At 60.5% G+C, this 24,298-nt stretch overlaps 3 protein-coding genes across 8 annotated transcripts; 1 reads left to right on the top strand and 2 right to left on the bottom strand.

Moving 5' to 3' along the window:
• Positions 1-4,794: 4,794 nt before the first annotated feature.
• HINT2 (histidine triad nucleotide binding protein 2) lies at positions 4,795-6,659 on the bottom strand. Of its 3 annotated transcripts, none has more exons than XM_062513242.1 (5): positions 6,601-6,659; positions 5,653-5,811; positions 5,462-5,566; positions 5,312-5,384; positions 4,795-5,212 (listed from the first exon to the last, which is right to left on the bottom strand). In XM_062513242.1, exons 1-5 carry the CDS (start codon positions 6,652-6,654, stop codon positions 5,121-5,123), a joined length of 483 nt encoding a protein of 160 aa, XP_062369226.1. In that variant the 5' UTR covers positions 6,655-6,659; the 3' UTR covers positions 4,795-5,120. The 3 variants fall into 3 exon arrangements, 2 of the variants coding, with proteins under 2 accessions (XP_062369226.1, XP_062369227.1); XM_062513243.1 differs by having other exon boundaries at positions 5,653-5,824; positions 6,614-6,654; XR_009934151.1 differs by having other exon boundaries at positions 4,831-4,881; positions 5,312-5,566.
• Positions 6,660-6,902: 243 nt separating this feature from the next.
• TAF1C (TATA-box binding protein associated factor, RNA polymerase I subunit C) lies at positions 6,903-11,368 on the bottom strand. Of its 2 annotated transcripts, XM_062513619.1 has the most exons (14): positions 11,181-11,368; positions 10,996-11,089; positions 10,735-10,841; positions 10,548-10,643; positions 10,396-10,466; positions 10,063-10,310; positions 9,873-9,983; positions 9,637-9,760; positions 9,455-9,526; positions 9,200-9,335; positions 8,977-9,105; positions 8,654-8,828; positions 8,383-8,520; positions 6,903-8,094 (listed from the first exon to the last, which is right to left on the bottom strand). In XM_062513619.1, exons 1-14 carry the CDS (start codon positions 11,310-11,312, stop codon positions 6,929-6,931), a joined length of 2,799 nt encoding a protein of 932 aa, XP_062369603.1. In that variant the 5' UTR covers positions 11,313-11,368; the 3' UTR covers positions 6,903-6,928. The 2 variants fall into 2 exon arrangements, with proteins under 2 accessions (XP_062369603.1, XP_062369604.1); XM_062513620.1 differs by lacking the exon at positions 9,455-9,526.
• Positions 11,369-13,944: 2,576 nt separating this feature from the next.
• On the top strand, positions 13,945-23,628 carry TMEM8B (transmembrane protein 8B). Of its 3 annotated transcripts, none has more exons than XM_062513186.1 (13): positions 13,945-14,078; positions 17,309-17,498; positions 18,565-18,772; positions 18,897-19,030; positions 19,165-19,424; positions 19,675-20,030; positions 20,328-20,424; positions 20,633-20,756; positions 22,012-22,154; positions 22,327-22,505; positions 22,592-22,738; positions 22,813-22,929; positions 23,126-23,628. In XM_062513186.1, the coding sequence occupies exons 1-13, from the start codon at positions 13,982-13,984 to the stop codon at positions 23,459-23,461; spliced, it is 2,388 nt and encodes a 795-aa protein (XP_062369170.1). In that variant the 5' UTR covers positions 13,945-13,981; the 3' UTR covers positions 23,462-23,628. The 3 variants fall into 3 exon arrangements, with proteins under 3 accessions (XP_062369170.1, XP_062369171.1, XP_062369169.1); XM_062513187.1 differs by lacking the exon at positions 13,945-14,078 and adding an exon at positions 15,071-15,945; XM_062513185.1 differs by lacking the exon at positions 13,945-14,078 and having other exon boundaries at positions 15,912-17,498.
• The last annotated feature ends 670 nt before the right edge of the window (positions 23,629-24,298 follow it).

Below are 24,298 nucleotides of genomic sequence, written 5' to 3' on the forward strand. Positions count from 1 at the left end.
CAAGATCAGCACATGATGGGGCTAACTCTGAGGGGCATTTTCCCTTATGGAGTTACCTCCTTCTGCCAGTCACGGGTCACACGGCTCCCCTGGGGCACCGATTGGCTGGGCTTCTCTGCTGGTGTGGGTGGTGTAGGGGGCAGCGCCGGCCCTGCACTGGGGGAACCCTTCGCGGGGCTAGTCCCCCACTTTCCAAGCCAGGGAGGCAGCTTGATCCCAGAGGGATCCTTCCTAGTCTCCGGGGATGGCTCCCTGTTGGGCATGATTGGTAGGGCCACAGAAGGCAGCTCATCTGTGTCTGACATCTCCTGGAGCCGCTTGGTGGTGGTTGTCAGTGTGTCACCGCGGCATGGGAGCGGCTCCACGGGTAGCTCAGGCAGGCACTCCTCACCCTGGACCCTGCACGGTGGCCTCTCCCCATGGCATCTGGGACCCACATGGCTTGTCAGAGCGCCCCTGCAGGTGGGAACATACCCTGAAGAAAAGCAGCGGGACGAATCCTCCATTGCCAACCACGTCCCCAGCCCCCACCAGCACAGCCAGCGTCCTGACCCCGGGTCCTCTGCCGTGTCACCTCCACACTGGGGCAAGGGACAAGGGAGGGATTCCTCTCCTTCTGGGGGACAGAAGCAGTGCCTGCTGCTGGGTTTGTTAACTCGAGGGGTCTCTCGTCCGTAACTCCCTTCTGTCCCCTTGACCTCCAACGGCAACACGCTTCCCAACCCCTGCCCGGGCTCAGCCCACCTCCCTGCTGCGATCTCCCCACAGGCCGGACCCACCATCTTCTCATTCCCCCTGGCCCCTAGCGCTCCACAGCCCCTGCCCCCGACTCTCCCCACCGGGGGTTACCCCAAGGGGTATCGCTGCCCGCGGCCTGGGCCGCAGCCCCCGGCGCAGCCGGCTCCCCCCTCCATAGCGCGTGCGCGGGGCGGGACGCTCCCCTCTCCATGGAGACGGTGCGCGACGGCCGCACGCCTGGGGGTGGAGCCGCATTCGTGCGCGCCTCCCATTGGCGGAGAGACACGGAGGGGGCGTGATCGCAACCCGAACTGGGCGGGGCAACAGGCTGGCTAAACGGGTGATGGGCGTGGTCCCGACGGAGTGGGCGGGGCAGGGGTGCGGTTGGTTTGAGGGAGTAAAGTGAGGGAGGACGGGGCTGTGTGGGGGCGGGGTCCGGGGGCACGGGGCACAGGGTGCACGACACGGAAGGACGGGAGTGCAGGAGACGGGAGTGCGAAGGGATGGGAACGCAGGGGATGGGGGCGCGGGGCTGCAGGGACAAAGGGGTGCCCGTGCTGGAACAGGGCTGTCCCCACCTTTGGGGTCCATGTCCCCCTTGCCATTTTGTCGTGCTGCCGTGGGGCCACCACTTAGATTAAACCTAGCCACAGGGGCTCTCAGCGGTGCACCGTGCCTGGGCAGGGCCAGTGCAGAGCAGCAGGAGGGATGTGCCCAGGGCTCCTGGCACTGCTCCCCATGGCTTGACCGAAGTGACCCCTGTACTGCTTGGACCTGGCAGTGGAATAAGCCCACTTACCCCAGGCACCCCCAGCTGGCCTAGGGTGATGGGATGGGATGTGCCCGGCGCCTGGCTGGGTGCAACCAGTGCCCACCAGCGTGGAGCAGCTGCCTCCTCTCACCACCAGCCCTCCATGGGCCCCTGGCCCCATCTCCACAGAGGCCAAGCAGAAGAAGGGCCCTTTGATAGCAGGCAGTGGGTTCGGGAGTGAGGGCTGTTATTCCAGCGCTCTGCGGTGTGCAGCGATGGGGCACTGTGCACTCCACGCTGGGGCCTCTGTTTTTCCTGGCTGGGCATGTGCTCGGCCCTTCTGGCCTCGGCGGGCCGGGAGGGCCCCCACTGGGGACCGCTCCTCCCTGCGGGCCCTCGGCCCCGTGCCAAGGAGGGGCCCCTCCAAGACCATCTGCTGCACAGCTGCGGGGAGGAGGGAGAGATGGGAGACGTGTTCCGAGCTCATCTCATGGCTCCCCCATGCTGGGTCATATCAGCCTTGCTTCTGCTGGGAGTGGGGAGGGGGATGCCAGGGTGCACCCAGGGCTGGCAGCTCACTATGAGGGTTCTTGGTTGCATACTGCTCTGTCATACCCTATGGGCCCGAGAGTGGTCCCTGAGGTGCACCTGTGTGTACTCCAGCTCATGCTGAATGGGTGGCAGCTTGGGGACCCTGCCCCAGCTTGCATCCCTTCGTGGTCTTCCTAGGAGCATCCCCAGCTTCCCCACCAAACACCCGTGGGCTTACCAAAAGCCTGGCTAGGAAGCATGGGTGCCTGAGGGATACTGAAGGGACACTAACAGCACCAAAGTATGCTGTGGGAGGGAGCTTGGCAATGCCACCCCGGGAGTGTGCACTCACTGTAGGGTGAATCACCCTGGGGTGGTCTATGGGGCATCACAATGGGGCTGTACTTTGGCAGTATCAGCTCGGGGCAGCAGCCCCGGAGCTGCTGTAGCACATCTGGCTGCCTCTCGCCGGCTGACACATCCCTCGCAGCCCCCCTCCGCCTGGCTCTTTTGGGAACTTGCGTCATTTGTGATCCTCTCCGGCTGAGGAACCAAAACAGCCGTTGGCTCCCGTTCCCTCCCACCGCCTCGGCCCCATGAGTTTGTGCCCAGTGTCCTGCCCTGCTGCTGCTCAGGGACTGACAAAATAAACTTGGCACTGGAAGAAACACGACGGCAGGCGACTGGCTCTGACCTCGCGTGCCAGCCCATGCCCTGTGCCTAGTACAGCACTCCCTGTGGGACTGCTCTGGGGGATGATGTCCTGGGGATCCCTGGCACCTCTTTAGCATCCCCACCTCCCCAGGGACACCCAACCCTCTTTGGGGTACACATCCCTGAAGGCAAGCCTGTCCTGAATTCACGAGTGGCCCCAGCCCACGCTGAACCTCAGAGGCAGGAAGCAGCAGTATCAACAATTTTAAGGTTCAATTACACCCCAAAAACATTCCCCATACTATACTGGGTGTGTATGTGTGGGAAGGGACTGTGCTGTGACACAGCCCCACACAACTCCCGGGGGCCCCACGCCGCCAGCGCCACCGAGCCGGGAGATGAACAGAGCTGCCATTCTCCCCGGCGGGCTGCGGTCCCCTGCGCGGCGGCTGGCAGGGGCCCAGGCGGTCCCGACGGCGGTGCCAGGTGGGCCGTGCACCGCGCCAGCACCGGCCCCTGCCACTAAATATAGCCACGGCAGCCGGCCGCGGAGCAGCGGGCGCGGGAGGCACGCGGCAGGGAGCGGGCGGCCGCATGCGCCGAGCCCCCGCGTGCGCTCCCCTCACGGGGCCGGCGCGGACACGTGCAGGCACGAGACCGCGGGCAAAGCCTGTAAACAGCGCTGTGCGCGCACACAGCCGGAGGGGCTTTGTGTGCGGGGGGGTGGGCGGGAGCGGGCGGCTTCCCTCGGCGGTGCGCAGCTGTGGGGTCTGGAGTGAAGGGTACAACGTGTTTTCATCAGTGTGGGCTTGGGGGGAGGTCTGGGGTGAGCAGGACAGTGAGTTTCCCTCGGAGGTGCGTAGCTGGGGGGCCTTGGGTGAGCGGTGCAGTTGAGTTTTGAGTGGCAGTGCACATGCAAGCAGTACAGCGGCTGCAGTAAGGGCAGTTCCATTGGGTGTGTGTGCACGGAGGGGGCAGCAGGTCTTCCCCACCACTCAGACTGTCCTGTGCTCTGCTCAGCGTTGTGATCCTCCTCAGAGCTCCCAGAGAGGCCCCTCAGGGGTGGACAAGAAGTACACGTGCAGTGTGCAGTCAACAAGCCTGCTCTGAGGGCTTTCAGATCCATCTAGAGCAATTAACTGGTTTTGAAAAGCAGAGAAACATCAGGGTCCAGCGCAGGGCTCTCGTGGCAACACAGGGCTGCTGGCGGGGGGAAACCTGAGGCAGAGCAGGGGCATTCAAGGATGCTGGGGCTGGGTGGTGGCAATGGGGCTAGGTGGGCAGCCCTGGATGTGGTGCACTACTGACACCCCTACGATGTTCCCCATCTTGGGGACAACCTTGTGGCACCCAGCCTGCTCCCCAGCCCAGCACCAAGATGAGTCTTCTGCCTGTGAACTGTAGGGAGCCCCAGAAAACCCTGCTGTTTCAGCTGTGGGGTTGGTAAATGGGGACCCCAGACCCTCTGCAAATAGTAGGGTGCCAACTCTATTGCTGTGACAACGGAGACCAGCCATGCCCAGGCCAGCTACCTCCACCCCCAAAAAAGTCACCATGATGCAGAGCCACTAAAGTCACCATTGTCTTTTTGAAGACAGCTGTGTGCTATGGAAGAGCAGGGCCTTCCCTCTGAATTAGTATAATTTTGGAATCAAGGGGGCTCTCAGGCAAAGATATGGGGATAGGAAAAAGTTTGATTTATATACATACATATATATATATATATATATATATATATATATATACACACATACACACATATATCTGTATCTCTCTCTCCCTATATATATACATATATTTAAAACAAGGCAAACAAAACAACAACCATGAGATTACCAACAAAGAGAACAACAGTTCAGTAAACAGCTCTTTTGGCTGTGCACACCTTTCCCCTGTGGTGCAGTTACTGTCCCAGGTGGCAGTGAGTGCAAGCCGGCTCCTGGTGGGCAGGGGTAGATGCGGTGATCCCGCGGGGCTGCAGCGGTGCTGGGGGTGACGGCGGCCGCGTCCCGACGGGAAGGGTGGAGGAGAGGCTCTGCTCTCGGATCCTTGGGGCGCCGTCGGTCCCGGTGTTCCGACAGGATGCGGGAGGCTTGGAAGCAAGGCCGAAGCAGGAGGGCGTCCGAGCAGGGGGTGCGGGGTCCCACAGCCGAGGAAAGGCAGCTCCCGGCGTTGGGATGGCAGGGCGAGGTTTTCCAGCGGCCGTCCTTCTCCCAGAGCCAAACCAGTGAGAGAGTGAGCAGCTGCCCCTACTCTCCTTTACCTGCCTCCCACTCTTTTAAGAGAGAAACTCCAAAAACGGACAGGAAGCCTACCCCTATCACTAGCCATCTTAGCGTGTTAATGGAAAAACTTCCAGACAGAGAGAAGGGAAGTAAAAAGAAAAAACAAACCCCCAACAACAACCAAGGAAATGCTTTATTGGGGAGTAAGTGTATAGTGGGCATTAGCCAGGGGGCCAGCCCATCTGCCGCCCCCCCAGCACATGGAGATGCAGGTGGTAGACAGACTGTGCGCCGTGCTTCCCATCGTTGATCACTGTCAGGAGAGGTACAAGGATAAGGCCATGTACTTTGTCCCCAGCCCCCCAGGACGACAAGTCAGGGTGCTGGCCCACAGCACCGTATGTCAACTCACCAAGGCGGTAGCCATCAGCCAGCCCCTCTGCCTGCGCGGTGCGTGCTGCCACCACCATCAAGTGCCCCAGCAGCTGAAGGAGGGACGAGTGGCAGGGTCAGTACTGTATGACCCCCACCACTGATGTCCCAGGGACCTCTCCAGACTCACCTCAGTGTCTTGGGGACCCACGCGGCTGATCCGGGGGATGGGGCGCTTGGGGATCACCAGGAAATGCACAGGGGCTTGAGGGGCCACATCACGGAAGACGAGGCACTACCAGGGGACGCAGGGTAAGCCCCACACCCGTGGGTTCTGCCCCCTTGCCCCAGTGGGGACATAGATCCTGCTGTCCTAGCTACCTTGTCATCTTCATAGAGAATGGTGGCAGGGATGGTGCGGTCGATGATCTTGCTGAATATGGTGGGCTGCCCTCCTGTCTCCTCGCTGGCTGCTGCTGCCTTCTGTGCCTTGCCCACTTCTCCATCCTGCCTGCTGGGCGCTGACAGGCACCGCTGGGGCTGAGGGGCATACCTGGATTACAGCCTGTGCCGGCGGGGACAAGGACAAGGACACCGCGGTGGGGGTGGGTGGGGGAACATGCGCGCAAGGGTGATGGAGGGGAACACGGGCGTGATGCTGGGTCCACGAAGGGGTAGGAGGGGACACGTGGGGGGATGCACATGGTGGGGACATGGAGGAGTGCACGCTGGGATATGGGTGAGGGATGCACGTGGTGGAGGATGCATGTGGAAAGTGGTGGGATTCATAGAGGGGTTCTGGGGGTGCACACAGGAGCGATGGTGGGGTGCACGTGGGTTTAATGCTTGGCTGTGACGGGAGGTACCCCGTGGGGCAACAGGGAGGTGCACACGGTAGAAACACTCATAACCAGTAAGAAAGGCAGACGCCGAGAGGGATGGTAGCGGCTGTGCTGACAGGGGTGACAGGAGACTGTCCAACAATCCCAGCCTGGACAGTGGGCTGAGCCCACGAGGGCGACAAAGGGCCGTACTGACGGGCCTAACGGGACTGTCCACGGGGCTGACAGAAATCTGCGCCCTCGGAGCTGCAGGGGGAGGCTGTGCCCACGGAGTCGCAGCTGGGGTGGGGGTGGATGCCCACGGGCGCTCCGAGGCCCCGTGCCCTGGCGTGGGGGTGCGCGGGCCGGCCCTCATGCCCTCCGCGGACTTTGCCCGAAAGTGGAAGTAATCGCGAGTATGGTGCGGACCCATTCCGGAGCCCCCGTTACCCCGCACATCTCGGTGTGTCCCTGTTTTCCCGGGATCCCCGCGTCCCCCCGCGCCCACCTGTCCCAGGCACATCGCTCCCCGCACCAGCCCGCGCACCAGCACCGCCGCCATGGCCGCCGCTCCCGCCCCGTCCCTCACATCCCGGCCCCGCTCCACGCCCCCTTAAAGCACCCGCCTCCCCTGCCACCATGCCTGCCATGCGGGCGACCCTCGCGTCGGAGCATCCCGGCAGGGACCCTCCGACCGGGGAAGCTGATCACTTCCTCAGCCCGGAGTCCCAACCCCGGGCGTCCCGCCCGACCTCCTCTGCCCCTAAGGGTGGGTGTTTTGACCAAATAATTGATGACGCCGGGAGGAAGGCTGTGCCACGCAGGTTTATTTACACTCAGAAGCCCATTCGTGGGCGCTTGCGGCGGGGCTGTGAGGCGGAGGACAGCTGGCTCTGAGAAGGGATGCACAGCTGGCTGGCCTGGCTGCCAAGGGGCTCTGGGGGTTCGGGTGGTCCCTCGGCCCACACGGACAGGTAGTCCCGCAGTGTTTTCCGCCGCTCCTTGGGGATGCCGCGGCAGCGTAGGCTCTGTGAAGACAGCAGGGCTTCGTCGGGTGCCGGTGAGATCGGGAAGCTGTGAAGTGGGGGACTGCTGGCTGGTGGGGAGCTCTCCTGGGAGAGAACGGGTGGGCGGCTGGGGGAGAGCAGCTGGGGGCCCACATCACTCAGCTCAGACAGCTCAGATTGGTAGGTGAGGGAGGAGGTGAAACTGGCTGAAAGGCTGCGGCGGCTCTTGGCTCGCTTCTGCTGCCGCCGCCGCTCTCGCAGTGCCCGCTGTCTCTGTGCCACACTGAAGCTCGTCCTCTCCTCCCACCACTGCTCCCAGTCCCCAGCCCAAGCTGCTGTAAGACGGGTACTTAGGGGGTCTGGACCCCCTGCTGGCTCCAGGGTCTGTGGCAGGGGAGGTGGTCGGAGGGCCAAAGGCTCCCAGCACTGGATGCGGCCCCGTTCCCGCATGGTTTGGCGCAGCCTCTGGCGCATCTGCTTCTGCAGGCTGCTGGGGCCTGCTGGCCCCTCCAGATCTCTGTGGGTGAAGAGGCGCCTCTGGCTGAGGCTGGGGGACCAAGTGTGCCGAGGAGGCTCCCTACAGGCCCTGGAAAAGGTCCTCAGCCAGCGGCGGTACCGCAGGGCTGCAGCTGGACTGGGCACTGCTGGGGAGGGCTGGAGGCTGGCACAGGGCTCCTGCAGTTCAGCTTCCTCCAGGGGTGCTGCTGTGCCCATGCCCTCCTCCTCTTCATCAATGATCACCTCCAGGTTGGACAAGTAGAATGTTTGCTCTTCCTCCTCTTCTTCCTCACTGCCCAAGCCCTGTGGGCTGCTGTCTGGAGCCTCAAAGAGAGGGGAAGAACCAGGGGCTGTTGTAGCCTCATCCCTTGATGGGGGTGCAGGGGGCTCTGCTGCCTTGTGGGTCAGCCTCTGGCAGAAGACATCCCCAACCTCAGAGAGCTGGAAAACCAACATGGACTTGTGCAGTCCATCCTCCTGTAGCATGGCTGCCAGCCCTGCAGGAACAAGAAAGGCATTCTCACCAGGGTTCCAGTCCTGGGGATACTCCAGGAGCCTGGCCAGCAGTGGGGGCTGCCTCCACCCCTGAATGGACACCCTCACTATTGGCTCCTGCCCTGTACATTGTTTTCCATGTCATTAATCTCTTCCACAGGCTCGTTAGGGGCATTGATTTTGCTTCTTCAGCCACCCTCCAGCCAGGCCAAGACAAGAGCTACATTTCCACTCCATTCCACCTTCTCCCCGACCAGGACCTGCAGCCTGGGCCAGTGTAGGACACTCACCTGCTGCTGGGGCTGTGAGGCGCTGCTGGAGCATGTGGTGGCGGTGTGGGAGCTGGGTGGGGAGGTGCTGCAGGCACCCCGAGATATTGTGCAGCTTCTGTGGAGTCCCTGCCAGCTGACAGGCTGACTGGCTGCCCCCTGAGGAAACACCCCAAAAACTGACTGGTGAGCACAGATACAAGAGCAGCAGCTGATCCCAGCAGCAAAGAAGCTGAGACATGGGCACAGAGGAGCCCTGGCTCTGCAGCACCCATGGAGCTTGATCTCTTACCCCGGTATTGCAACAGCAACAGCTCTTGGGTGTGGGATGCACCAAGCAGCACCTTGTGGCTCCTCCCGGGTTTCCCTGGCAATAGGTGTGCAAAGAGTGGAGGGGCCTTCATCATGTGTGTCCACTTCAGAACAGGCACCAGTGGCAAGCGTTCATCCAGCACATACACGGAGAACTAGGACAGGACTCTTGGCTCAGATGAGACACACCCTAACACACTGTGCCAGCCTCCCCTCAGCTGGAAGACCCTCATGTCCCATAGGCACTGGGAGATACAGCTGTGCAGCATGTCTTCCCCAGTTCCCAGCTGTGGTGGGACTCACCTGGGTGGTGACAAGGTACTGTGAGGGGTGAGCCCTGCCCAGGTACATAGGCAGCACCACACGCTCACCCTGCTGGCAGCCAGCTTCCTCGCCCACCTTGAACAAGTCGAAGTGGCATCTCTTGGGGGCCTGCAGCAATAGAACAGGGTGTAGTCAGCACTTTGGGCTGAGGAATGCTCCTCCCTGCCTGCCCCAAGCTCCATGGCCACTGTCCCAAGCTCACCCGGGCATCCAGGCACTGCAGGCCTGTGCGGTCAGCACAGCTGAGCACCCGTGGGTGGGCAGTGAAGTCACTCCAGCGCCAGGGTGAATAGTCCCGAAAAAACATGGTGTGAGGGTCATGACGGAGCTGCTGCAGCCTGTGGGGAGACAGCAGTATTGGCATGGGGCAGGGCTGCCCCAGTCACTTGGGCCTCCTGCCCCCTGGAACTCCACTGTCTGCATGAGTCCCTAGAGAGCCCTGAGTGCCTCATCTTACCCGGTCTCGATGCTCCAGAGGTAGATGGTTCCACTCTGGGTACAGACAGATAGCTCCCCGGGAAGGTGAGGGCTGCAGGGCAGGGAGCACAGCAACACTATGGGGCAACAGAACCCACCACACAGAGCAGGGCTGTGCCAGCAGAGCTCCCTCCTGGCACAGCACCTTCCTCCAGCACCTACCTGACAGTGAGGCAGGAAGCAGGCATATCAGTGCGGATCACCTGTAGTGGGGCAGGAGCTGCCCCTGTCTTGCCCGGCACCCTCCAAACACCACAGTGATAGTCTGAGCGAACCCCAACAAAATCTGTCAGGGGGAAGGAGGTGGTATGTGAACTGGCAGCATCCCAGGGACCCCCTGCCACCCTTCCTCCCTACATCCTGTCTGCCTCAAGATGTGGATCCTGGGGCTGGCTCACCTTGCCCATCCACACGGGCTGCAGCCACTTGCCGGATGCGCCCACTGAGCTCAAACTGTTGTGGAGAGCCCCGGGCGCGGGGCAGCTCCTCCAGCACCACATCCTGAAAATCTGGGGTGCTGGCTAAGGGCAGTGCAACACACTGCAACCCCCACTTCCCTCTCCAGCGACACCCCATAGAGAAGGATACAGAGGTGGTTCATTGCCTGCCCTCCGGGGTGCACCAAGCAGCCCATGGGTGTCCCCCCATCTTCAGGGGGCAACCAGGCCAGTGCTCCCCCAGTGAAGCTGTCATCAAAGAGCAGGTTGGACCACTGCTGCATCAGCTCCTCATGCAGGCAGTCTGCCAGTAGACCCAGTGGCACTTCAAAGAGCCAGTCACGGCAGAGGTGGGAGAACCAGCGCAGGCGGGAGGCCAAGTGCTGCCGGGGACAGCCGCTGCAGGGCATGGACAGCATCAGGTGAGGGGACAGAGCAGGTGACCCCCAGATCTCTGCAGGGCAGGGGACACAGGGACACTCACCGTCGGGCCTCCAAGCGGTTGATGTCCTCTACCAGGGCTGTCATCCGGATGGTGCTATTCCGGGCTGGTCTCTACAGGAGTAGGGGGCAGAGATTGAGACTGGCAAGGGGAAGGGTGGGGAACAGCACTGTTATCCCTGGACAGACAGTGACCTTCAGCTTGGAGTTTCCCAGGTAGAAGTTCTTGTGCAGCAGATGCCCTAGGGAGCCAAAAGCGTCTTCTGGGTGATCCACGAAGAAATAGCCCAGCTGTGTGGGAGGGAGGGGAAAGAATCAGCACATGCAAAGATCCCACGCGGCCCTCCAGGTCCCTTCCAGGATCCAGCACCTCAAATCCCACCTGCTTGGCGAAGTCCAGAGTGGCTCCAGACTTGCCTGCCTGGAGCTTCCTGCACAGGCTGCTGCGATACAGGATGTCCTGAGGCACGAGCGAGGGGAACCAGCAGCCTGTGAGGAGAATGCAGAGGCCACATGGCATCACAAGAGCACCGGGATACCGCTCAGCACCGCCGCGGTGCAGCGGCAGCGATAAAGGTGGATGGCATGTCCTCCCCAGGCCCCGTGCAGCGAGCGGGCTCCCTCCCGCTCCCGCGGCTCTCACCCGCGCTGGGCAGCAGCAGCGGCACGGCCGCAGCGTCGGCGGCTTCCCACCTTTCGCCTGTCACGCCGCGGCGGGGCACGAACGCCGGCTGCACCTGGGGGAGCGAAGTGGGACAGTCAGTCAGAGTGGTCCCCGAGCATCCTGCCGGTTCCCTCGGCTGGCCCAGACCCCCACCAGGGCCTCACCTGGCGGAGGCTGGGGCCGCCCTCCAGCACCTGCCCATGCTCGCCCCAGCCGGCGACTGGCGCAGGGCCACCATCTTCTCGCGGCGGGCCGGCGCTAAAGTAGGAGGGGAAGAGCGCGGCCGGGAACTCCATGGCCGCAGTACCGGGCACAGGGGGGTAGCACACGGCTGGGCCGGGAGTCCCGGTACCGCGTGGGGAACGGCGCGGCCACCGTGAATGGCGTCACCATCGCGCGGCTGTTGGCGCGCACCAATCAGCGCCCGGGAACAGAGCGGGACAGAGCGCCGCCGGCGGCACAGCCACGCGGGGCGCTACCGCCCCCTCGCGGCCGGAGGGTAAAAACGTACGGCCGACAGAGGGACAGGGACGGGGACGGGGACGGGACGGCAACGGGAACGGGTGGGGGAAGCGGTGGGACCGGGATGGGAACGGGATGGTGTCGGGAACCGATGAAGCGAAGCGGTGGGACTGGGATGGGAGCGGGACAGGACGAGCAGGGGAAGCAGTGGAACTGGGACAGGACCGAGGGGAGGGGAAACAGTGGGACAGGGCCGGACCAGGACTGGCCCTGGAGAACCATGAGGACAGGACCCCACGGGGGCACGGGCAGGGGTAGAGGTATTGTTTCCCTCTTCTCACCTCGAGAGCAGTGAAACCTCCCTGTGAGTCTGACCAGGGGCACACCTGGTTTTCTGTGGCCTTGGTTGTGTGATCATGGGGCACCCCATACACCAGCAGGATGTGGGGCCATGGAACAGACTCAAATATCTGGGGGTTGTGGGGGTTGAAGTGTGGCTCCCGGAAGGTTGAGGATGTTCCAGTCCCCCCATCCCACCCTGTCCTTCCTCACACGTGCTTTGCGGAGGAGTTCGGTGAGGGGAGAATGCAATCAATCAATATGATTGGTAGAGCATTGTTCACGTTATTAAAGCTAGCATTAACATTTATACCTTTTGCATACTTGCTTAATATACTTGACATATGTTTATTGTTTTTTCTTGCATGTTTCCCTTACATGATTGGCTTTAGCAAGCGTGAGATAGTTACACCCTCTGCTTTCCTAACCTTATCTATGTACACAGACTTCTAACCGCTACTCCCTTCTTCATATCTTGTTATTGTATAACTCCTGCCTCAAGGACATGCTAACTTTTCTGTGTCTACGTGCCTCTCAGCACTTCTCCTCTAACCACAGGGCCTTGGTCGAGCCATGTCTGAGGTCTGCTAACCAACCATCAACACTGCTTGGCCTTGGTGAACCCACTCCCACCCCATCACTGTGCTTCCTCCTTCCTTTTCACAGGGTGGTTGCTGGCTCCCCATGAGGGACCCACCTCCCATCACCCCTATGGGATCCCAGACAGAGTTCAGGTTAATCCCATGGGGCTCTGATAGGGCTCTGGAACTTTTGGACAGTATCTGGAAGGGAGGCAAGTTCCCCTATCCATTTCCCAAGGAGAGCATGACTAGCTTTCTCCTCGAGGGACTATGGTCCTTGTACATCCCTATGCCAGAGGCCAGTGGCCCCAGAGCTGTGCCAGTGAGGTCTGCATTGGAGAGAGGACATCCAGCTATGCCTGGAGGGGGTCTGTGCTTTGGGGAGGGTTGCTGGGCAGTCAGGCTGGGACATGGTGGTGTGGCTGCAGCTGCCAGGGTGCCCTGTGGGGAGCACCAGTGAGAGAGGAACATTCCCATCACTAGTAACCTGCTGCCTCCATTATGGCCAAGGAGGATGGTGATGTCAGGGGAGTCTGGAGATGATGTCGGGGGAGTTTGGGAAAGAGTAATGACATCATTTCCAGTCAAGATGCCCTCAGCCCTGCAGGTGGTACTCAGACACCCTCTGTGCGATGCTTTCTCTCTAAGATGCATATTACTATTTGCTGTAAGAAGGTGGTAGCCACTGATAGAAAAGCACCTGGCTCCCTTACACAGCTCCCCCTGGGGTAGGTAGCCCCAACACCTCCAGCTCCATAGGTAGTCTCCTCACTGCCTCCCATCCCTTTCCCTAATTCCAGGACATGCCATCAGCTCCACATTCCTCTCCATTATATACTTCTGTGCCCAGGACATATTTCTTTGCCCAGGATATATTCTTGTCCCCAGGCCCATGTCCCTGTCACCTAAACCCACATCACTGTCCCCAGCCCCATGTCCCTCTCCCCCAACCTATATCCATCTCTGTCTGCATCCCCATGTTCCTGTCCCTCAGCCCCATATCTCTGTTCTCAGCCTATCTCCTTTTCCCCAGCACCATGTCCCCGTCTCAAACCCTGTGACCCCATTCCTGGCCCATATCTTAGTTCCAGAGACATGTCCCTACCCGCAGCACTGTGACCCCATTACCGGCCCGTATCTCAGTTCCACCACCATGTTCCTGGCCTCAGCCCGTGCCCCTGCTTCAGACGGTGACTCTGTGCCCTGTGCCCCCGTTCCTGGCTCCTATCTCTGTTCCAGCCGCGTGTCCCTGTCTCCAGTCCTGTGCCCCAGTTCCCGGCCCGTATTTCGGGTTCCAGCTCGGTGTCCCTTTCCCGCAGCCTCCCATCTTCCTTCCCGCCCGTGTCGCTGTCCCCCCGCGCCCCGGTCAGCGCCGGGTCCATCCCGGGGGGAATGGGTGGGGGGGAATTGTCTCTCGGGACAAGCGAGGCGTGGCGCGGCCGCCTGTGATTGACGTGCCAGGGGACCAATGGCGGCGCGGGAGGCGGTCCCGGCGGGCGGGGCGGGTGACGTCAGGGCCGCCGGTGCGCGGCGGGGCGGCCGGAGGCGCGCGCCCCTCGGCAGCCGCGGCGGCGGCGGCGGCGATGGCCCGGCGGGGCGGCGGGGGCGGCGGGCAGCGTCTCCCGCTGCCGCTCCCGCTGCTGCTCCTGCCGCTCCTGCTCCTGCCGCCGCCCGCCGCCGGTGAGCGCAGCCGGGAGACCGGGGCGGGGGGCGCGGGTGTGGGGCGGCGGGGAGAGCGCGGGACGGGGCGCGGGAGCGCACGTCGAGGGTGCAGGCGCGGCGGGGGCGAAGCGATATCGCGGAGGACGTGTGTGCGGTGGGTGGGAGTGATGCTGGAGCGGAGAGCGAGGGTCCGTGCGGCGGGACGAAAGGGATGAGCTCGGGATGGGTGTGAGGTACGGGAGCAGTGGGATGTGGGGGGTGCCCGCAGTGAGGCGGGTGAGGACGGAACACCGGGGTGTGTGCGCTGGGCAGGAGGTGTGGGGCGCGGGGTTCCGTGAGGTAGGATGCAAGGGATGGACTTGGGATGGGCGTGAGGTACGTGAGCCATGGGATGTGGGGTGTGCACGCAGTGGGGAGGGTGGGATTGGAGCACGGGGGTATGTGCGGTGGGCAGGGGGGCTGCAGGCACGGGGTGCCGGGTTCCGTGCTGCGGAGGACAGGACAGCATGTCGTGGGGCAGCGGGATGAGCGTAGAGTGGGTATGAGTACATGAGCAATGGGATGTGGGGTGTGCACGCAGTGGGGTGGGAGCCAGGTGAGAATGGAGCACGGGGGTGTATGTGGTGGGCAGGAGAGCTGGGGGTGAGAGTTACAGGGCTCTGTGAGGAGCCGTGGGGCAGAGGGATGAGCTTGGGATGCGTTTGAAGTACATGAACAATTGGATGCGAGGTGTGCATGCAATGGGGCAGGGAGTGGGTGAGATGTGGGCAGAAGGGCTGCAGGTGTGGGGTGCGGGGTTCCATGTAGTGGGGCACAGGGGATGAGCTTGGAGTGGGTATATACGTAGCTTGGGATGAGCTACTCGAGCAATGGGATGTGAGGTTTGTATGCAGTGGGGCAGGGTGCAGATGAGAATGGAGCACAAAGGTGAAGCTATGGGGGGATGGCATCCTGGGATGTGGGGTGCAAATGTGATGGGACATGGTGAGTGTGGCACATGGGATGGGGTTTGGGGTAGGTATGCAGCAGAGTACAGAGATGTCCCTAGTTGGGTGTGGGGTGCCATGGGGCACAGGGTGCATGTACGCTGGGACAGGAGGTGGGGGTGATGGGCACAGAGATGAATGTGCAGGGGGATGTTTGCATAACGGGGTACAGGGATGCATGCCTGTGTAGAGGGTACTGGATGTCTGTGGAATGGGATACCTGTATGTGTGTGCAGTGGGGCATGGAGGCAGATGAGCTGTGGGGTGCAGAGTTGTGTGTGCGAGGAGGACGCAGGCAGTGCACAGGCAGTGGAGCACCCTGGGAGGGAGGCGTGTGCGTGGGCAGTGAGTGGGCCAGGGGCTTGCAGATGCAGGGCAGAAGGCTGTGTATGTGCTGGGGGCCGTGGAAACAGCCTGCAGAGACGGGGATGTACGTCCAGCGGAGCACGCAGGATGTGCGGGGGGATACATCGACGACAGTCTGTGAGGCCAGGAGCAGGCTGTGGGGCAGGGAGCTGGCTTAGTGACCGGGATGCGGAAGGACACTTGGGGACTTCGAGGGGGCATCCCCTGCGAAGGGGGGAAGCTGGCTGGGGGCTGCCAGTGCCGAGGTGCAGCGGGAGCTGTGCGCGGTGCTGACCGCCGGCCGTGGTGGAGCTGTCCGCGGTGCTGACCGCCGGCTGCGACCTGGTGCTGTAGCACCGGGGTTGGGGTTATGCGGCTCCGGCCGCTGGCCTGAAGCAGAGGGGCTTTGGCTTTTCTCCTTTCATCCACTCCTCTTTCATGGATAGCGATCCTGCTGCATCCTCCAGCACCTTTCCCGTGCCCTGGCTGCACTGCCATGGCGCCTCAGACTGACCCTCTGCGTGCAATCACTTCCTTCACCTTGCCCTTCGCGAGTAAGCATGGGGTGGCTGCGATGGGACTGGGTAACTCCCGGTTCTTCCCCCAGTTCCCCTTCTGGAGTTGTGTTCAACACCCTCCCTGGGGTCCCCTGCCAGGCCACTGTCCCCACGTGGGGCTGTGGAGTGACCAGGTGGTTCCTGGTGGAGAAATTGGGATCGGATGCTCTTGCATTGAGGAGGCAGGTGCTTCATGCCCGGCTTGTGCCGGCTGGGAATGAAGGGGAGGGGGAGCTGTCTTTGTTCCAGACAAGGGAGCAGATGCATGTCAGTGTACAGCCTGCTGGGGCTGCACACACACAGCACAAACACACGTGCACACAAGCACATGCGCACGCTCCTGACCAAGAACATGTGGTGCAAAACAGACCCTCTTCTCAGCTATCCCACTTCCTGCTGGACGAGTCCTCCTGGGCACAGACCTACTCCCAGCCCACCTTCTGCTGGCCTCCCCCTTTCCAGCAGCTTGCAAAGAGGGGTATTTCATTCTTGCTGTGTCTCTAAAGAAAAATGAATGGGTCTCCCAGGCTGCCAGTAGTGCAGTGTGGTAATGGTAGGTGAAGCTATGGCTACTGTCTCAAGTCCTGCTCTTCCTTCTGATAAAGAAGTGGCTGTTTCTCTGCTGCTGGGGCTCCAGGAAATTGCTGAAAATCGACCTGTCAGGCAGCTGGTCAGGGGGAGGTGGCCCTCAGCTGTGCCGTGGGCTTGCAGGAAGTGTCTTTCAGACATGGGGCTGTGCACAGGCACACACCCCCATGGACGTGGGTTTGCATGCCTCCACTCTGCCGTGCATGCAGACAGCATCCATATGTGCACCGTTCCTCCTCCACAAACCATGGGAGAACTGGTAGGTGGTGCAGGAAGTGCACTGCTTACTCCTTCGTGTGGCTCTAGGGTGAAACTCTGCACTTTATGATGGGCTCAGTGCTGAGCCTCCACAGCAGGCAAATGAGGGGGAATGTATGTTCCTGTGGGAGCTGAACTGCTAGGGCATAGCTGAAGTCATGAAGAATGTCCCTTTGCTTATTACAGGTAAAATGCAGGGAGTAGAGCATGAGCAGCCAGGGCCTTGGGCTCCTCAGGCTACAGGCCATCAGCTCCCACAGCTCAATGAACTGGACTTGAGGCAATGCCGAACCAGGAATGATACAGACTGTGCCAGGGCTGGGGGACAGCTGACAACAGCCCTGGGGATTCACTGAAATGGCATTGTCCCAGCCCCTCCTGCCTCCAGGCTGCTGGACCCTTGTGACAGAGCCTGGCTGGTGGGCCTGCTCGAGGGGGGGGGTGGGGGGGGGTTGCTCCACAACCCCCTCCCCAGTCTTTTACCTACTGAGAGCCCCTTGGGTCTCCTTTGCAGACGGGCTCTTTGTGACCGACTACTTCACCCGCACACCACGCAAGCTCAGCCCCTTCCGCTCCTTTGCCAGCATTGAGCTCTTCCACTTCCACATTCCTGAGGACACAGTCATCGCCGTCTGGAACCTTATCACCTTCAAGGAGCAAGGTGGCACCTTTGGGGATCAATGCCCAGACCGTAGCATCACAGTGTGAGTAAGCAGCCTGTCCTGCCTTTATCCTTCCTGCCTGCCTCTGCTGCTCCTGCCTGGATTTGCCCCACAGCTTGCCTGCTCTTGCCTGCTTCTTTGCTTCCACAAGCACGTGTACATACAGTCAAAGAATCATAGAGCCACAGAATGCTTTGGGTTGGAAAGGACGTTAAAGATCATCTTGTTCCAATCTGCTACCATGGGACACGTTCCACTAGAGCATGTTGCCAACTGAGTACCACGCAGCTGCTTGCCCTTCCCCCCCTGCTCCCCCGCAGGGGAGGAGAATCATGGAAAAAAAGTAATACTGGTGGGTTGAGATAAAAACAGTTAACTAATCAAAATAAATATGCCAATAACACTAATGATAAAACAGCTACAAAAGTAATAGTAATAACAACAGTAACAAAAAAGAGAGAGAGAAATAAAAGCCAAGAAAGATAAGTGATTCATCACACAGTTGCTCACCACATGCTGACTGATGCCCAACCTGTCCCCCAGCAGTGGTTGGTGGCTCCATGCCAACTCTTCCAAGTTTATACACTGGGCAGGAGGCTCTATGTGGAACAGAATATATTCTACATGGTATAGAACATCCCTTTGGTCACTTTGGGTCAGCTCTCCAGTCCATGCTCCCTTCTGCTATCTTTTGAACCCACTCTTTGGTGGAGCATGGGACACTGAAAAATGCTTTAGGGCAAGTGCTGCTGATCAGCAAGTGAAACGTCAGTGTGTTATGAACATTGTTCTCATACTAAACCCAAAACACAGGACTGTACCAGCCACTAAGAAGAAAATGAGCCCTATCCCATCCAAAACCCAGACAACATGCACGCTCCCTCCCCATGATTCATCTTCCCAGGACCAATGCAGGCTCCACTCTTTTGTGCATCTCATAGATGAACTGTTATGCTTGAACACCCACTCAGGAAAGCTCAGTCTCCAGAAAGGTCCCAGCTTACAGATGGCTTCCATGATGTCTTCAAGCATAGAGGAAGACACCCACATATAGGACATACTGGCCCTGCCACGATGCCCAGCCTACGCCCTGCTGTCTCTCCTGCAGGTACTTCCGCTCAGGGGCTCCCTCTGTCATTAACCCGCTGCACACGCACTTCCCCAGGGACACGGCCGTCCCTGGCTCCTTCGCACTGACCCTCACCTGGACCCTGCCCAACCGCACCACAGGAGTGTTCAATGTCACCAGCCCACTGCCCGGGGACTGGTTCCTGGCTGCCCACCTGCCCAAAGATGAGGGCAAGATCTCTGTTAAGGTGAAGATCCTGGAGGGACCATGGTGGGGCCGGGCTGGGGTCTGATTGCTCAGGTCTGGCAGTGCCTGGGGCAGGTGTCCCAAGTGGGAGCCTCTTGCCCTGTGCTGACTCTCCTCTGCTGCAGGGACTCTACGAGGAGTGCCAGTATCTCTTCCAGCCACAGCTCATTGTGCAGCGCCTGGTGAACATTGCTGTACTGTACCCCGGTCACATCACCGAGCAGAGCATGGCCCTCCACAACCGTTCCTGCCTCTACAAGTGAGTGCAAGAACAGTTCCTAAGGAGGGGGAATCCTCAGGGTGGGAAGATGAGGGTGTCCCATCCCTTTGGCTTCCCTCCCCAGCCCTGTTAGTCCATAGTGATGGGCACAACCTGGCACTTATGTCCTGCAGGGTCTTTGTGCCCAGCTACACATCGCGAGTGCTCGTGGAGGTACTGCGGTGCCGTGGGGCCGAGGGCTGCCCACTCTGGTTGCGTGTGCGGGCCAAGGCTCCCCCCCTGCACAACTCCACCACTCTAGACTGCCGAGAACACACTCCCTGCCAGCTGGCACAGGACCTGCCCTTCTGGCAACACTGGTACTACGTGTTGGTGGAGAAACACCCTGGGGTGCTGGGCACCGTCTCCTTCCAGGTCACCGTGCAGCTCACAGGTGAGGGTGCATGTCGGGGTGTGGGTGGAGGCATGGTCTTGACTCTGCTTTGGTGTGGGGGTTAAAGGATGCCCACAGGATCTGTCTGCAGCTGAGCACAGGGTTATACCCAGCTCTGCTGGGGTTCGAATGCTGTGATGTGTTGGGGCTGGGTTGCAAATGGAGATGAATGGTGGGCAAAAAGGGAAGGTTGGAACTAAGAGGGGGCTGGAGCTGTGTGGTGCCCAAGCTGATGGTTCTGTCCCTCCAGACTGTTCCCGACCCAACCTGGCCCGACCACCATTCCTGCCCTCCAGCGCCTCCATGAACATGCCCCACTCCTTTGGCTCTGTGGGTGGGCTGGCGCTGGGGGACAGCCCTCCACCCACCAGCTCCAACGACACAAAGCACCCTGTCCCCATCCCTGTCACCTCACACGCCGGAGAACGGTGCTGGCCTGTCCGCCCCACGCTGCGCAACGAACTGGACACCTTCTCCGTCCACTTCTACATCTTCTTTGGGCCCAACGTGTCAGTGCCACCTGACCGCCCCGCTGTCTTTGTCATCAACCTCCTGCCAGTGCTGGACAGTGGTGGGGTGCTCAACCTGGAGCTGCGGCTCAACGTGGTGAGGTGGCCACATACACCCTAAATGGGGCAGGGTTGTTCATGGCAGGGGGCAGGATGGGAGATGGGTGATGTCAAGGTTGCAGCAGAGCAGGGAGCAGGATTTGGGGTCATAAGCAGTGATTGTGAATTTTTGGGTGATGGAGAAAAGATTAGGGTGCTCCAAGGCCCATGTTTGGGGTGTTCTTGGGTGAAAGGCAGTGGGTTAGAGCATGGCTAGTTGGTGTGCTGTGATCCAAGTTTTGTTAGAGCAGGGGACATCCCTGGCACTGGTTTAAGGCATCTCCTCTGCCATCAGAGCTCCTTGTGTGGTGAGAATGTGACAGTGTTTGGGTGTCTAAACCATGAAGTTCCACTGACAACCAGTGACAACACCTCGGTCACCTGTGAGACAGGTAGGCTGGGCTGTGCATGTCGATCCTGCTGTGTCCATGGAGTCACACCCCCCTGTGTCTGGCAAGAGGCTGGGTGGGGGGAGGCTGCAGAGACATGGGGGCATGTGGTCCTGGAGCCTGGCACTGGGTACTCTGTCTCCATTCCAGCTCTGTCCAGGGCAGGGGGCTGCACTTTGTTCTGCTCACCCGGAGCTCTTCTGGTCCACAGAGTCTCTGGCAGGCTTCCTGCTCTCCGTTAATGCCACAGCCAGCCTCAGCCGCCTGCGCATCCCCTACCCACAGACGGGCAGCTGGTACCTGAGCCTGCGCTCTCTCTGTGCCACGGAGCACGGGTAAGAGCCCCAGCACGTCCCCTCCCTGTGCTCCGAGGGGGGATGTCCTCACCGTGGCCTGTGCCGGGGTGTGCTGTGGGTCTGTGGGTGTGCCTGTCCCCTGTGCTGCGTGTCTCCGCTCGTGTGTGTGCACGTGGCTTTGCGGGCTTTGTGTCACCGTGTGAGCGCTGCGTGGGCACGGATGGCTCCATCTCGCGTCTGCCTGACCATCTGTGGGTCCCCGCGGCTCTTCCCTCTGTCTCGCGGTTAGGAAGTGCCTGTCAGCTCGCGAACGCCGGGCATCTGTCAGTGCCTCTCCGCCTCCGCGGCAGAGCCCATCTGTACCCATGCCTGGGAGGGGACCGGGCTGTCGCTGGGAGGACGGGGCTCTGCTCTGCGTTTGAGGAGGGCATCTCTGGTCAGGCTGGGGCTCTGCTCAGCATCTCCAAGGGCTGGTCCTGGCCACTGTGTCTGCCTGGAGCCCTCTAGAAGAGTGAGTCTGCGGTATCTGTGTGTGTCTGTACGTGCAAGGGTGCACGAATGTTGATGCTGTTGCATGCATGTTTGGGTGCATATGTGCAGCCAGCTCTGTGTGCATGTTCTGGTTTGCACAAGCAGTCAGGGCTTTGTGCATCTGCGTGAGCAGATTTGACTGTGTGAGGACACAGTCAATGAAGAGAAGACACACATGCAGCTGGCACTGTGTGCATATTTGTGAGTGTTGGTTGCTGTGTGTGCCCAGACAGCAGCTGGTATGTGCTGTGGGCCTGTGGGGCTGCCTGTGCTCCTGGTGTGCTGGAGCTGAGAAAGTGCTGGCAGTGCCCAAAGTCTTGTGTATGGGCAGTGCAGGGCAGTGGGGTTGTCATGCCTGCCCTGAATCCTTCGCTATGTTTCTAGCTCATGCTGAGTTGCCAGTTGTAGCCAGTTCTTCCCTGACCAGTTCACACACGGGCATTGCAGGGCGTAGTGTTTGCACAGCAAAATCCAAATTAAAAAGGAACAAACCAGCTGAGTGTGCTGCTAAAGGCAGATGGGCTTTAAGCATGGCCACGTTCCTCCTGCTCATTCAGGCTGCACAAATGATTGAAGCACACAGGATCCTTGGGGACCAGCTCTCAGCTACCATACGCAGCACCAAAGAAGCTCACTTTCAATCTTGCCCACTCCCTGTGTCTCCCCTCACCTGCCAAGCCTGGGTGCAACAGATGGCTTTGGTAGAGGCAGGAGCTGCTCAAGGGCACAGGGTGAGGGCTGACCCCCTTCTCCCACCCCTCAGGTTTGAGCCCTGCACCAATGTGACAGCTGAGGTGTACCTGCGCGCCTACCTCTCACCCTGCATCAATGACTGCGGCATCTACGGCCAGTGCAAGCTGCTGCGCACCAACAACTACCTGTACGCTGCCTGCGAGTGCAAAGCTGGTGAGAGCTGACCCACAGACCCCCAGCATCCTCCCCTTCTCCTTGTGGGTCTCGTGTCCCAGTAATCCATTCATGCCAGGTCTCCGCAGTGTGCTGGAAAGGGGGTACCCTGCTCCACCCCCCCAGCCCCTGCAAGTGCTGCAGTGGTGACAGCAGCTCTCCCTGGTCACAGGCTGGAATGGCTGGGGCTGCACGGACAATGCTGAGGCTTTCTCCTACGGCTTCCAGCTCCTCTCCACGCTGCTGTTGTGCCTCAGCAATGTCATGTTTGTGCCTCCTGTGGCCATTGCTGTCCGCAGCCACTACCTCCTAGAAGCTGCTGTCTACATCTTCACCATGTTCTTCTCCACTGTAAGTGTGGCATTGGGCAGCTGAGGGGTAGGCAAGGGGCTGGGGCTGTGAGGGCAAGCTCTCACACCCTTTCTCTGCTACCCCAGTTTTACCATGCCTGCGACCAGCCGGGCATCGTGGTGTTCTGCATCATGGAGTATGATGTGCTGCAGTTTTGTGACTTCTTGGGCTCTCTCATGTCTGTCTGGGTCACTGTCATCGCCATGGCCCGGCTCCAGCCCATAGTCAAGCAGGCAAGTGTGGGGAGGGGGCATGCAGAGCAGGCATGGATGAATTTTATCCTGATGGGTGCCCCACTGCCTCACAGGTGTTGTACCTGCTGGGGGCCATGCTGCTCTCCATGGCTCTGCAAATGGACCGTCACGGGCTCTGGAACCTTCTAGGGCCCAGCCTTTTCGCTTTGGGGATCATGGCCGTCGCTTGGGTAAGATGGTGTCCCCTTTTGTCCCCACCCTGGCTGCGCTCAGCATCCTGCCCCTGCCAGCATCTCCCCTCTGCTGCCTTCACCCTTCCCCATGAACCCCTCTTCCTGGCTCCTGAGGGATGTGTCTCCATGGCACAGAGGTTGCACCTGTCCCTGCTGTGGGCCCCCCTTCCAGCGTGTCCTTTCCCCACCACAGACGGCTCGCACCATCCGTCGCCGCCACTGCTACCCACCGACCTGGAAGCGCTGGGCATTCTACCTGTGCCCAGGAGCGCTGATTGCAGCGGCGGCCGTGCTGCTCTACGCCTTTGTGGAGACAGAGGAGAACTACTTCTATATCCACAGCATCTGGCACCTGCTCATCGCCGGCAGCGTTGGCTTCCTGCTGCCACCCCGTGCCAAGCCCAGCAGGCGCCTGGGGCCGCTGCCCCGGCGCAAGGGATGTGGGTACCAGCTCTGTGTCAATGAGCAGGAGGAGCTGGGGCTTGTCGACCCTGCTGTGGCCTCCATCAACAGTATTTGCACCAGCTGATGCTGACGCCAGCTCAGACTCCTCTGTCATGTACAGCAGCCCTGTGGGCCTTGGCACCCACTCTCTTTGCTGGCTACCCATTTCTGGGAGTGCCAGGACTCCTCTGGACAGGCACACGGCCACCTGTGCCAACCTGTTCTTCCAATTATAGCCTGATTGAACTTGTCTCCAGGGGTTGCCATGGCTCAGTCTGGGGCAGAGTTGTGGGGTCTCAAGGCTGAGCTGGGTCACATTCCTCTCTTTGCCAGGCCACAGAGTTGCTGAAGGGATGTGGCTGGGTGTGGAGGGGAGGAAGGCAACAGTCTCTGGCTCTCAGTCAGAGCTGCTACTCTCTGGTGGCTCCTCTGGAGCTGATGCAGCTCCCACATAGAGCAACGTGGCTGGCAAGAGGTGGGGAGCAGAGGCGGCAGTGTTTTGGCTCATGGCATAACAGGTTGCAGGGGTGGGATGTCTTTGTTGGGGCACTCACAAGGTGGCTCTCACAGGATGGCTGTAATGTCTGACCCAGGAGCATCTGTGCTCTACCAGGGCATCTGGGATTCTCTCCACATCTGCAGGACTGTGGTGAGCCCATAGCTGTGGGGGTAGGTGCCACTGGGTAATGATGCTGGTGCTGCCTGCCATGGCAATGCACAGGTCTGAGAGGACTCTGCCTGCAAGGGCTACATACCCAGGAGCCCACTGCCTGCTGGTGTCACCCCACTGCCTGAGGCAGCCTGCCCCAGCACCCCACATGTCACTACACCCAAGGAGCAGTGGACTGGTGACCCTGTGCCCCTGCTGTTGCCACCAGCCCTTTCTTGGCAGGGCACTGGGCTCCAGTGGGAGGGGCATTGC

This window comes from Cinclus cinclus, chromosome Z (assembly GCF_963662255.1).
Source record: "Cinclus cinclus chromosome Z, bCinCin1.1, whole genome shotgun sequence".
NCBI lineage: Eukaryota > Metazoa > Chordata > Aves > Passeriformes > Cinclidae > Cinclus > Cinclus cinclus.